This window comes from Euleptes europaea, chromosome 5 (genome assembly GCF_029931775.1).
Source record: "Euleptes europaea isolate rEulEur1 chromosome 5, rEulEur1.hap1, whole genome shotgun sequence".
Classification (NCBI taxonomy): domain Eukaryota; kingdom Metazoa; phylum Chordata; class Lepidosauria; order Squamata; family Sphaerodactylidae; genus Euleptes; species Euleptes europaea.
The window spans coordinates 37,398,243-37,411,512 of NC_079316.1; the positions used below are offsets into that span (position 1 = coordinate 37,398,243).

The 13,270-nt window shown below is 45.2% G+C and overlaps 2 protein-coding genes across 2 annotated transcripts in view; one reads left to right on the forward strand and one right to left on the reverse strand.

The window, feature by feature from the left end:
- Positions 1–1,577: 1,577 nt before the first annotated feature.
- On the forward strand, positions 1,578–5,459 carry CCDC195 (coiled-coil domain containing 195). The gene is made up of 3 exons (XM_056850324.1): positions 1,578–1,833; positions 3,467–3,728; positions 5,298–5,459. The coding sequence occupies exons 1-3, from the start codon at positions 1,578–1,580 to the stop codon at positions 5,428–5,430; spliced, it is 651 nt and encodes a 216-aa protein (XP_056706302.1). The 3' UTR covers positions 5,431–5,459.
- A 5,874-nt stretch (positions 5,460–11,333) lies between these two features.
- The window catches only part of LOC130478257 (guanylate cyclase soluble subunit beta-2-like), a 34,262-nt gene continuing 32,325 nt past the window's right edge, over positions 11,334–13,270 (reverse strand). Inside the window, exons 17-19 of the mRNA XM_056850407.1 lie at positions 12,502–12,716; positions 12,300–12,422; positions 11,334–11,568 (exon numbers count right to left, since the gene is read on the reverse strand). Coding sequence (XP_056706385.1) covers positions 11,417–11,568; positions 12,300–12,422; positions 12,502–12,716 — 490 coding nt within the window. The 3' untranslated portion in view covers positions 11,334–11,416. The remainder of the gene's footprint in view (positions 11,569–12,299; positions 12,423–12,501; positions 12,717–13,270) is intronic.

Below are 13,270 nucleotides of genomic sequence, written 5' to 3' on the forward strand. Positions count from 1 at the left end.
ACGTCTGTGGGGTATAATGCCATAGAAGCTACCTTCCAAAGTGGCTGTTTTCTCCAGGTGAACTGATCTCTGTCACTTGACAGAGCCAGCGTGGTGTAGTGGTTAAGAGCGGTGGTTTGGGGAGGTGGAGTCTGATCTGGAGAACCGGGTTTGATTCCCCACTCCTCCACATGAACTGCAGAGGCTATTCTGGTGAACTAGTTTTGTTTCCCCACTCCTACACACAAAGCCAGCTAGGTGACCTTGGGCAAGTCATGCTCTCTCAGCCTCACCCACCTCACAGGGTGTCTGTTGTGGGGAGGGGAAGGGAAGGCGATTGTAAGCCAGTTTGATTCTGCCTTAAGTGGCAAAGAAAGTTGGCATATAAAAACCAACTCTTCTTCTTCTTGAGTTGTAATAGCAGGAGGTCTCCAGCCACCACCCTGAGGCTCGCAACCCTAATTCAGAGTGATGTTAAAATGGCAGCCAAACTCAACTACAGGAGCTAGAAGTCTAGGTGGGTGAACTTTTTAAAAGTCTTAAGGTGATGTCCCAAACAACCACTGAGATGTTACCACAGATAAGGCACCCACCTTATCTCAGACAATGGTGATACAGGAAACAGAGCCTCAGAAGAGCCTCAGAAGAGATCTCAGTAAATCAGGGAGGTTCATAAGGGAGCAAGGAGCCCTCCCAAGAGTTTTAAGGAGTTTTTATGCCAATGGAAAAGTTTATGCCACTTTGAATATTAAGACCAAATCAGAAAAAGAAAAGCAATGTTTCTCTTTGAGGGTATTTTGCAGCACAGAAACACTCTTAAGGGCCAGGTAACAGGAGCAGCCCAAGATATTGTCTTTCATTTCTAATGCAAGATTCATGCTTGATCTGTCTCTCCTTACCTTCCCAGAATATTGCTGCACACACTTTGTTTAGGTGAATGTTGCAAACAAAACCGAGTGGGAGCTGGGTGGAAATATATCCTGAATTACCTCTCACACATAACTGTAGGTAACCTGCTATTTAGTTCAAACAGTTGGGGAGCACTCTGGGAGCACTTTCCATTTTGCTAAGGTATAGGTTTTTTTAACTACTTTTATAAGGGGGGAAAGCAGGAAGAGAAGTAAGCAAGGTAGAAAGACGTGTCCTGGAAGAACATGGCTTTATCTGTGAATAATTCTGTGATTGCAACATTCAGCAGCCCTTAACTTGAAGGTAGAATGCAAGTTTCCAGCATGAACTACCGGGACCCAGAGACATGTGCAGGAATGAACACAGTTTTGAGTGGACTGGCATGGCTGCAGCTCATGGTGCGACTCTGCCTTATAGACAGGGCTGACGGTTTTGCGCAGAAGTAAATACCACCAAAGCACCGACTGGAAAAATGAAACCTGGAATGAATAAATCATGGAGGTGCTGTTAAAGCCTTGACAGTTTATCCCAGCTCTTCTGGTGGTGAAAGACGGCACAATGCTGAGTACAGGGAGGGACTGCCATTGTTCAGATGTGTTTATGTGCCACATGAGCCCCTCACCTTGGATTTATGGTTTCTCTTTAAAGCAAGCAGTTCTGGAGCTGGCAGCCTGGCAAGGGGGTGGGAGATGGAGGGGACCAAGCAACTCATGCAGGTCATTCAGGAGATGCGCTCCGAGATCATCAAGCTAGAGAGAGAAAACAGAGCCCTTCGGGGAGAACTGCAGTTTGATGGGCCGAGGGATGCAAAGCAAGAGGAAGGGAGAGGAGGAGAAGCCGGAAAGGAGGAAGCCTGGAGCCTCACTGACTCTGGTGAAGAGGCCACCGTGCCATTACGGAGGAATGTCTCTGCTGGATCCGCTCTGATGATACAGGAACAAAAAGGTATCAAGCAGCAGCGAGGGCTGATCAGGTGTTCACGTTTACAGAGGGGTGCTAGGTTTTGAGAGCAAAAAGGTCCTACTGACGGACACAAACTCCCCGGGGAGGCCAGGACACTGGCTCTTTTCTCAATTAAAATTCTCAGACTGACACATATAATAAACTAAGGCATGTGGTGGGTTGTGGCGACCTACGAATTCAAGAGGAATAGCATTTTGCAATAGTTAAAGGTCCTTCCAAAATTATAAAGGATTAGAGAATGTTGATTGCGCATTAGAAGGAAATCCCTAATAATTGTTGCAATTTGGTTGTTGGTTTTTTAAAATTGAAACAAATTTCGCATTGGTACTGAGAGCTCTGAAACAGAGGAACGTGGACATATTTTTCTATATTTTTCTCATACCAAGGCAATCCAGATCTCTCTCCTCCTCTCTCTCGTGCAAAAACAAAATGAAGGATTTTATTGTATTGCTAACACGTGCTAGGGTATTCATAGCTTCAACAGGTTCACTTTCAAGGAAGGGAGATTATGCATGGGAGGTTTTGCCTTGGATTTGCCACTCTCTAGATGCATATTTTCCCCATCTGAATTCTTAAAACTCTGCATGGGGGCTTACTGATGAGTTTTGAGAATTTGGATGGGGAAAATATGCATCTAAAGAGTGGCAAATCCAAGGCAAAACCTCCCATGCATAAATGGCCATTGTTGACGTATTGAGGCTAGACTAGAGTAGAATGGCTAGTGAGATTTCCCGGGGGGAGGGGGAGTCTGGTTGTAAATAAATACATTTCTGTTCTGGGTCATTTTATTTTTTGCCAGCAAGTCACAGCTGACTTATGGCGACCTTATAGGGTTTTCAATGCAAGAAATGTTGGGAGGTGGTTTGCCATTGCCTGGCTCAGCATCACGACCCTAGTATTCCTTGGGGGTCTCCCAGGTATACCACTGCCTCTTCATCCCACTCATGGTAGTGGCAGAGAAGCAAAGGGGGTGGTTCTTGAAGGCCTGACTCTTCAGAAAAAAGCTTTTCCAGCTCAGGGCTGAAGCCTCTTCCCAAAGTGCCTCAAACCCCATTAGCACAAACATGAACATGTGAAGGTGCCTGATACCAAGTGAGGCTGTTGGTTCTTCTAGCTCAGCATCTGACTGTCACATTGGCCTTTTATGCATGGCTGTTTCCCTCGCCGTCACCACTCCGATCACTTAGGGTCTTTGTTTTGATTATGAATGTCACTTACAACTGTCAGGGGTCGCCTCGCTCTTCCCCAGGCAGAACACGGGGAAACGCAGGGGGACAGCAAGGCAACCTCTGATGGTCGGAAATGGCATGCATAATCCAAACAAAGACCTGAAGTTGTCGGAGGGGTGACGGCAAGGGAAACAGCCATGCATAAAAGACCTCTGTCTGTCAGCAGCTCCTCCTGGGTTCAGCCAGATCTTTCCCAACACCAGCTATCCTTCAACTGCCAAGATCAGGGACTGGACAAGGCAACTCATGTGCTTCGCTTTATCTTGAAATGAACTCTTGCTCTCGCTAACATGCACTGAGGAGGCACACAGGGGGGTTGGGAAGGTCTTCAGCAGGCTGAGGAACGTTTTCTATATAAAATCTGCCTCGTTGTCTTCTTTGTTCAGGTAACATGATGACTGTCAGGCGTTATTCCATCTCCTCTTCTGTGCATTCACTTTCCGGCAACAAGCACCATAAAAATGACAAGAGGAATCCATTCAAGGGAGCCCTTGAAGTTAAGGGCATCATCAAACAACCAGCTTTCCCTCCTGATATGCAACTAACCAACAAAGAAGAAAAGGGGTTTGCGAAAATCCCACCTGACTGCCTCTCCAGCAGTACATCAAATAAAAGGAGATCTTTCCAAGATCATGTTTACAAGTGCAGGTAGGGCCAACTGAATGCTGAAACTATAAATGTGTGTGGGTGTGTAAAGTGCCATCAAGTCATAGCTGACTTATGGCAACCCCTTAGGGGTTTTCAAGGCAAGAGACTAACAGAGGTGGTTTGCCGAGGCTTCCGCTGCATAGCAACCCTGGTATTCCTTGGTGGTCTCCCATCCAAATACTAACCAGGGCTGACCCTGCTTAGCTTCTGAGATCTGATGAAATCGGACTATATCATGCTGTCTTCTCTCCGAAATGATAAATGCGGTTTGAAAAATCTTTTCTGAGCATATTTCAGGCTGCCAGTGTGTTTCTAGCTGATGGTTCCTGTCATTTTGTGCCATCCTGTCATTTTGTGTGCTTGCCGCAGTCATGTGACTGAATTGATAATTAGCACCTAGAAACATGCTGATTCTCGTGACCACACCTATCAACTGAGCAATATTAAAATGTATACACCCTGTGTAATATGATGGATGGCACATAAAATCTGTAATGACTAGCTTCACATCTGTGGAACTCTATTGGGCATACTCATGTGAAACGCTTTCACTGAGGCAAGTGTGAGAAGTTTCCTGGGTGTAACAAACCAGCTGTCCAGATAAAACTAGTTGTTATGATTGCTTCAAAAGTGAGTTGGATATTTTAGATGCAGCTGGCTTCCGGGCAAAGAACAGGGGAGTCTTGGTTAGGAAATTCCTGGAAATTCTGGTGGTGGAGCCTGGGGAGGGCAGGCAGGAAATGGGAAGGAGAAGGACCTCAGCTGGGTATAATGCTAGAGAGCACTCTTCAAAACCACCACTTTCTTCAAGGGAACCAATCTCTGTAGTCTGGATATCAGTTGTAATTCTGGGAGGTCTCCAAGCCCCTTCTGAAGGTTGGCAACCCTAGGAATGAGGTATTTCCCTAAATGAGAAGAACAGCTGGTTTTTTATATGCTGACTTTCTCTACCACTTAAGGGAGACTCAAACCGGCTTACAATCTCCTTCCCTTCCCTAGACACTCTGTGAGGTAGGTGGGGCTGAGAGAGCTCTAACAGAGCTGTAACTTGCCCAAAGTCACCCAGCTGGCTTCGTGTGTAGGAATGGGGAAACAAATCCAGTTCACCAGATTAGCCTCCGTCGCTCATGTGGAGGAGAGGGGAATCAAACCCTGTTCTCCAGATCAGACTCCACCACTCCAAACCACCACTCTTAACCACTACACCACGCTGGCTCTCCCTGCAAGCTTGAGCAAGATTGATATTCTGTAGGATCCAGAGCCTTGCATGTGAACAGGGGACATTTGTTGTCCTTGGGGATGCCAGTCTGCAGATATACCTTGGCTAGATTGAATTTGTTATGAAATGTAGCAGTTCTTCTGTGTAGGTCACACTCGGTGTTTTGCTTCTGCTTCTATCTTTTCATGTTCTATTGCTGCTGCTGATTTTTAATTTGCCTATATTTTAATGCCAGCATTTTCATTGTTTCGAAGGATTGTGTATGCTGCCTCTGCAGTCTCAAGGCTGGCGGTGCAGCCTCGAAGGCAATTAATTAATTAATCTGTCATGTGTGCCTATTTCTTTTCTAGGGGTAAAGTAAAGGCCGTCAGTTTTCTGTTACCGGTGGACATGTCCCCCTATTCTGAAAATCAAGGTCCTTTCACATGCCAGCAAAATCAGAACACAAAACAGTTAAGTCCCATTATTGAAAAGGACATGTGATCCGGTGAATTTTTAAAGGGCCATCCTTGACTCTGGAGATAAACGAGCCTTTAAGCCACGGCCCTCTGTCGGATTATGTTTCTGGAAAGCGCTTTGGCAGAACGCCCTCCCAGGATCAGCGAGGCAGCCTTTCAGCTCATCGGCTGACTATTCAGCCAGGAAAGAACAAAACCTGTGACAGACGCTGTCAAAGGCTTGTACAGTGAGTGTTGAAACAGATGCCTCCTCGTTGTATATATATATACTGTAAAATACACAGCTTAGTTCAAGGACTGCATTAAATGGCATTTAATAGAACAGTTGTCCCTGTGGTCTTTTCCAGAGGTCTTCCCTGTCTTTATTGATTGCTCATTACCAGAAACAGAGAAGCTTGTAAAGAACGTGAGAGAGTCTCTGCTTAAAGGATCCGCGAAGGGTATGAACAAAATACTGAATCAAATCTGTCCATCTTTCTAAAAAAGAAAAGAAAAGTTAAAGCTAGTGTGCATCCATTTCTGTTCAGTTTCCGATAATATTCTGGCAAATAACTCACTTACAGGAATGATCACAAAAATAAATGTAACAGGTTTTAGGAGCTTAGTTTTCACGAGGAACAGTGTTAGTTTTCACGGGGAACAGTGTTCAATACAAGCGATAGTGGTGGTGTACCTTAGAGGCTGAGTAATAAATTGGAAGGTTTGGGGCTGAAATTTCTCCTCTGTCATGAATTCACTAGATCTTTAGGGAAGCCGCTCTCTTAGCCTCGGCCTTTGACCTACAATATAGGAACAATTGAGACTTTCCATGCAAGGCTGCTGTAAGGACTGCAACAAGACGATGAAGCCTTTGGGATACTTGAGAGCTCTATACAAACAGTAAGTATTATAAAGGCTTGTTATTTACCTGTCACCTCCCTTCATTCTACTCTTGTTTTTGCAGAATATGAGTAACTTCATGCCATACCTGTGTTGGTGGAGATGCCCACTTCACCACAGCATGATGTCACAAGAGGGTAGGGTTGCCAAGTCCCTCTTCGCCACTGGCGGGAGGTTTTTGAGGTGGAGACTAAGGAGGGCAGGGTTTGGGGAGGGGAAGGACTTCAATGCCATAGAGACCAATTGCCAAAGCAGCCATTTTCTCCAGGTGAACTGAACTCTAAAGGCTGGAGATCAGCTGTAATGGCAGGAGATCTCCAGCTAGTACCTGGAGGTTGGCAGCCCTACAAGTGGGGACTTGCAAGAAGTGACTAACTAGCTATCTATGAAGGGGTATTTTCATTGTGTCCCATGATGTTATGCTGAATAGTCATCAGAAAAATGCATGTTTAGAAGGCATGCTCAATAAATCACAAATGATGAATGCCTGTGCATGCCACGTATCATGAGGCCTACAGGAATGGGGGGGGTGCTAGGTGCTGATAAGGTCTGCTGAGAAATTGCTATTGAGAACCTAAGAGGGTGGGGTGGGAGTCAGAGATGCTTGGCAAGTCTTCTGTGACATGTGAACAGATTCAAGGGCAGAGGATTGGCACAAAGATTATTGGTGCACTAGCAAAATGCCTGACATCGCCACAGAATGGGCAGAGGGAGGGCCAGTATATTTCGGCTTAGAGCCATCCTGGTTTGAAGGCTAAGTGGCAGGGAAGCTATGTCTAGCCCAACAGCTCATCTCTCTATAGGGTTGCCAACCTCCAGGAACTAGCTGGAGATCTCCTGTTATTACAACTGATCTCCAGCCGATAGAGATCAGTTTACCTAGAGAAATGTCCCCTTTGGCAATTAGCCTCTGTGGCATTGAAGTCCCTCCCCTCTCCAAACGCCATCCTCATCAGGCGCCACCCCAAAACCTCCTGCTGGTGACAAAGAGGGACCTGGCAACCCTTTCTCTCTAGTGCATTTTAGGAGGAGGAGAATCTCCCACTCCTTTACCCCTCCCCATCACTGCTGGCGAGTTTCCAACTTGCATAGAAGAATATACTGGGTGACTGATAAACAATGGTTATCTCATAGTGGTGTTACATGTTGTTAGGGTTGCCAGACGCACACCTGCAATTCCCCCTCCCCCTGGAGACTTTGGCCAAAGAGCATGGGGATAAAGATGTTGTGTGTGTGTGTTGATGTTACTTCCAGCTAAAACCTGAAAGTAATGTTACCAACGCTCTAGGATTTTGGCCAAAAATGACATGGACACATATACAATATTCCTCCACCCTTTCCCCCTGCTCATTCAAGCAGTGGTGGGGGGCTGGTAGGTGACAGCAGGGAATTGTCTACCATAGCAGGTGAGCTGGCAAGCCTATGTGATCTTCACTTCCCCATGTGGTGAGATGTTCCAGGGAAAGTGGTGCTACCTGGGTTGGTTCCCTTCGGATCAGACTGAAGACTGGTGGTGTCATAGTGATTTGTATTTGCTTTAAATACAAATGCACAGGTAGAACACAGGTGGAGCCAAAGAGGCACACCCTTTAGGCAGCAGGTCTGCCTCCCCACATTTGATCCACAGAGTAAGAGATCCCACTCCCCACAGCTACCTGTCTCCTCCACTTTGTTTTCCCACTGCAAACCATGGTTTCTTCACACACAGACATGCCCCTTTTCTCTCTAATTGGCTGGGAAGAATTACCTTCCTTGACCTCTGATGTGTGCTTGAACAGAGTACTGGGGAACGTCTCCTCCCAGCTGGCCCCCTTTGAGGAAATATATAAATAACCTTTTGTCATAGGTCGTTACGCCGATCCCTTTTAGACTAACCCGTCCACAGTCATTATACACTCAAGACATAACGGTATGTCTGAAAACAACAGAAACATTTATGCTTGGGGAACAAAACAGTCAGGTATTACTTTGTGATTATTTGGTGTTGCAACATTTTTAGGCCACACAAAAAAATACAAGTGTACATTTGATGGCTCAAATAAAACATTTATTGACCGAGAATAGACCATGAAATGCCTTCAGAGTGTCATTCATATAGATAAGAACTCTTTACCTGTGTGTATGGAATCTGACTGTGAAAAACCACTACCCCCTACCCCTTGTGCTGTAGGATGCAGCCAGGGCTGCTGAAATTCAGTTATTTTTATGGTGGGTGGGTCAAAGTATCAAATGGCTCTGAATGAAACCAGTATATTCCATTCCCTCTCAAGGCAGAACTGTGTGGGGTTCTTGATTGCTTTGCCCTCTTCCTTAGGGCCTTTTTAAAAATGTGTAAAACATCTGCAAATGGCTACAGGTTAAGGGGAGGACAGACAGAAGAAAGACCAGTTAACCTTTTCTCAGCTGCTGAAAATCCCACCACTACTATTACCAAGATGTCAGATTAGGAGCTGGGAGATTCAGTTCGGATTCACCATTCTGCCTTAGAATTTCACTGGGTGACCTTGGGCCAGTTGTCCTCTCTCTCAGCATCACCCAACTCACAGAGTGGTTGTTGGGAAGGTAGCGTAGAGGAGAGAAGAATAGTTTTGTAAGGTCCTTTGGGCAGGAAAGTGGGGGATGGATGGATGGATGGATGGAAGAAAGAAAGAAAGAAAGAAAGAAAGAAAGAAAGAAAGAAAGAAAGAAAGAAAGAAAGAAAGAAAGAAAGAAAGAAAGAAAGAAAGAAAGGCATCTCCCTATATCTGATACCTTGGGGGAAGCTTCTGGGGGAAGGCAATTTGGAGGAATTAGACAAATTCATGGAAGATAAGTGTATTGGCCATGATAGCTAAATAGCCATGCTCAGAATCCTCTGAATCATAGTTCTGGGAGACCATCAATAGCAGAACACTGTTGCCTTCGTGCTTGGCTGGTTTGCTTCTTGAACAACATCCGAGAGAAGATGCTGATGTAGACGTAGGCTTTAGCCAGCAGGGAAAAACATCACTGTCACCTTTTCTTCAAGTGGCACCCTGATCAGACAGCACCCTGGACATTGATCCCCGGCTGCTTTATCAATTTCCAAAACCAACTTGTGCTTTTACACTGTTCATCGCATTGGGGATTTGGTGTGAATTGTAAGTTTGGGTAGTGGTATGCATAGACTTGTCTACAATAAAAATTCAGCTTGCTTCTGTTTGCAACTCTGTCTTCTCATTTAATCTATGGGTTTTTAATTGCTTTGTTTAGCTGGAGAGGCCAGCGAGGATGATAAAGTTGCTCTCTGCCACACCTTCCCTTCACCTGCACTTTGCATTCTGCCAAGGAACAATTCATAACAGACCTGGGGGCAAGGGGGCACTTTGGCTCCCACTTAACAAAATCTGCTTTGAACAATTAATTGGGGACATCTACCCCAAACTAATTTAAATTCAAAGGGGCACTTTTATATGAGAGGGCCGTACTCTGGGGCAAACTGATATGCATTGGGGTCTAAGCCAATGTGAAAACATCACCAAAATATTTATTGGGAAGCAAGCCTGGTTTAATGCAGCCAGAGCCAGTTCAAGGGGATATGATACCCCCACCCCAAGCAAGAGTCAGCCTTCTGCTCCAGGGCCTGTGGTGCCATGTCAATGGTTGGGAGCCAGTGGAGCCTCTGCAGTACACTGGTGCCCTCCTCATTGTCCTGCCCCAAGCAGTTGCTCAGGCAGATAGGCTGGAGAACCAGGCATGATTTCAGTGGCTTTCAGGCCACTCATTTGATGAGTTTCTTAAATTTGCATATATGGGGGTCTTTTCCCTCTAACTTAGAATGCTGCTAAGTAGGGTTGCTAGGTCCCTCTTCGCTACCGGTGGGAGGTTTTTGGGGTGGAGCCTGAGGAGGGCGGGGTTTGGGGATGGACTTCAATGCCATAGAGTCCAATTGCCAAAGTGGCCATTTTCTCCAGGTGAACTGATCTCTATCGGCTGGAGATCAGTTGTAATAGCAGGAGGTCTCCAGCCACTACCTGGGGGTTGGCAACCCTACTGCTAAGCCATAGTAAGGGGGAAGGGCTCATAAGAAATGCCTTGCTAAATTAGACTAAAGGCCATCCATCTAGTCCAGAGGTCAGCTTCCAGAAAAAGGCCAATCAGATGCTTCTGGATGCTCACAAAGAGGGTGTGAGAGTGATGGTATACCTCTGTATCTTGTATTTTGGTATACCTCCGTATCTGGTATTTGTCTACCGTATTTGGTTCTATTTAGCTATCATGCCAAATAGCTGTTGATAAGTAGGGTTCCCAAGTCCTAGTTGGGAAATTTGGGTGTAGCTTGGGGTTTGGGAAGAGAAGGGAGCTCAGCAAGGTATAATGCCATCAGATCCACCCCTTAAAGCAGCCATTTTCTCCAGGGGTACTGATCTCTGCACCCTGGAGATCAGCTGTAATTCCAGGAGAACTCTAGGCCCCACCTATGTTCCATAATGGCCATCTTATGTGAGTAGTAATGAAGCTGATTTTTTGTACTGTGAAGAACTTTCTTTCATCCATTTAAAACCTAATGCTAATCAGCATCCTTGAAAGTGCCAGGTTCTATTATTATCAGAACTTCCCTCCCAAATAATAATTGGGACCTTCCTTTTGCAGCCTGTACTTGCACTTGAAGCCTCAGATTGGCCCAAAATGTCCAGGATTCTGGATAAAAGGCTCATCTGTGGTTCTTCCCTCTCCCTGCCTCCTGTCAAAGGACCACTGTGTAAGAGACCAGCGACTACAGAAACAGCACACACATAAAGTCGCACTGATGAAATGTCCCCCTGAGCCAACACACATACACTGTTCTACTGCCCATATCCACCTATGCTTTTTGGAAACACTTTGGGATACAATAAACAAACACTTTCAAATATTATGGCACACCTGGAATACAGGACCTTCTGCCTCACACAATGAAAGGCATCACATTCACGTACATAAAACAATTCAGTACTGTGATCAAGAAATGCCAGAGCTGGTTTTCATTATTGCCACAAGAGATTTGAAGGGCCATCCAGTTTAGAGCAAACACTTAAAAAAAAAAGTGTATTCAAAGTCAGGACTTCAAGGGCAGTAGCAAAATATTATACCACAGGACATACTAGAACCATTCAACTTGAACATTCAGGTGTTTAAAGTAAATTGCAGAAATTGGATCTAACGTTCCTGATCCGAGGTTCCTCTGCTGCTGGCTTGTTTCTTCCTCGCATAAGGTGACAAGGATCTTTTCTTGCCTGCTGGTCACCATGGAGACTTTCGTGGGTCTCTGCATCATGAAGTTTGCCTGCAAAGACAAGTTCTTTCTGTGAGCACTCGTAAAGATTGGTTGCATTAAAAGCAAACCAGAATTGAAATGGAGATTAAGTTTAAACTATGTTTTATAGCCTGTGGCTGAAGACCTGGAGACAGAGAGCATTAGAATTCAGCTTCCAACTCAAAATGATAGGTGCCCTTTCTCTTGCTCACCACTTCTCACTGGGAAGTAAAAATCTCGAGTGCCATCAGCTTGTGTCATTACTGCGCAATAGCATTACATAAACCCTCTCAAAATACATCGAGCCAGTTTTGAAAATTAATTGTCAGGTCAAGAAGCAAATGCCCCATTTCAGGGACCACAAAGGCTCCAGGATCTGACTGATTACGCGGTCCCTTAAATGGTCTTCTCCCAATTCATGCAGCAGCTTTCCAATCTATGTACCCATGGCAACAACAACAACAAAAAGCTACATGCTACAATTCAGTAAGAATTAAACCAACTCAGCAAGGTAAGGATTATTGTTGTTGTTATTTGCAATTGAACAGCCACTCGTACTATCTGTCCTACATAGCCATTATCTTGAAAGTGCAGAGACCCAAGAGCCAATAACTCAAATGTAAACAGGCTCCTGCTGCATATAATGGAGTGGTTATCTTCCATTGCCCAGTCCTACATTTACTAATCAGTTGGGTCCCCTTTACAAGGTGACATTGATGTATCTTGGTCCCACACTCAACGGGCATCCATCTTCTTAATACCTGCCAAATTCTTCAGTCTCATCTGACTTCTTCCTTTGAGGCTGGTGTGTGCTTCTATGGGACTGTCGGCATACTTCATTGCAATAACAGGAAGCATTTCTTCATCAGGATTTGGCTGAATGTCTTGGAAAGGGAAAGAAATATATGTAATTGAAAGTTTGTCTTTATCAAAGGGGGCATTTGCTTGTTTGCCTGCTTCTACCTTGTGAGCATGGGTTTGGGGATGCCTCATCTCTGCACTCCTGAGAGGATCGAGCAGCTTCATGGATTGGATCAGGTGCCCTAGTTGGCCTTCCCATGATCTCGTTCTCAGTGGCAACTGTGTTTCGAAGCAGAAAGTAAGTGTGCATTTTCCCCTTGCCCTTCACATCAATTTCTCCTCTTTCCAACATCTCAAAATTCTTATCCTTTAGGCATCTGAAACATGAAAAGAAGGGTATCAGCTGTGAGATATAAAGTAAAAACACATGGGAGGTTTTGTCTTGGATTTACCGCTCTCTAAATGCACATTTTCCCCAGCAAAATTCTCAAAACTAAAAATTAAGCCTCCATGCAGAGTTCTGAGAATTCAGATGGGGAAAATGTGCATCTAGAGAGCGGCAAATCCAAGGGGAAACCTCCCATGCATTTTCGCCCATAAGCATACTTCTGCAGAAAAGAACTATGATGTCAATTTTCTCTTGTGAAGGCAACCAGAAAATCCTATAACAGAGACAGTGGTTTGGATCCAGCTGACTTTTTCACTCAATCTGGCCCATTCCTCCCCTTTCTACAGACCCTGTCTGCCCCACAAGACCTTTGTCCATGCTAGCCCCACCATCTCCAGGGGACCCCTCCTTCCTTGTTCATCAGCTGAAAAGCTGGTTGGATCCAAATCAGTTTTGAGAAGATGCATGCTGATAGATCACTCCTCTGTCCAGCATTCTGTTTTCCACTGTGCCCAGATGATCCCAGGAAACTGATAAACAGGG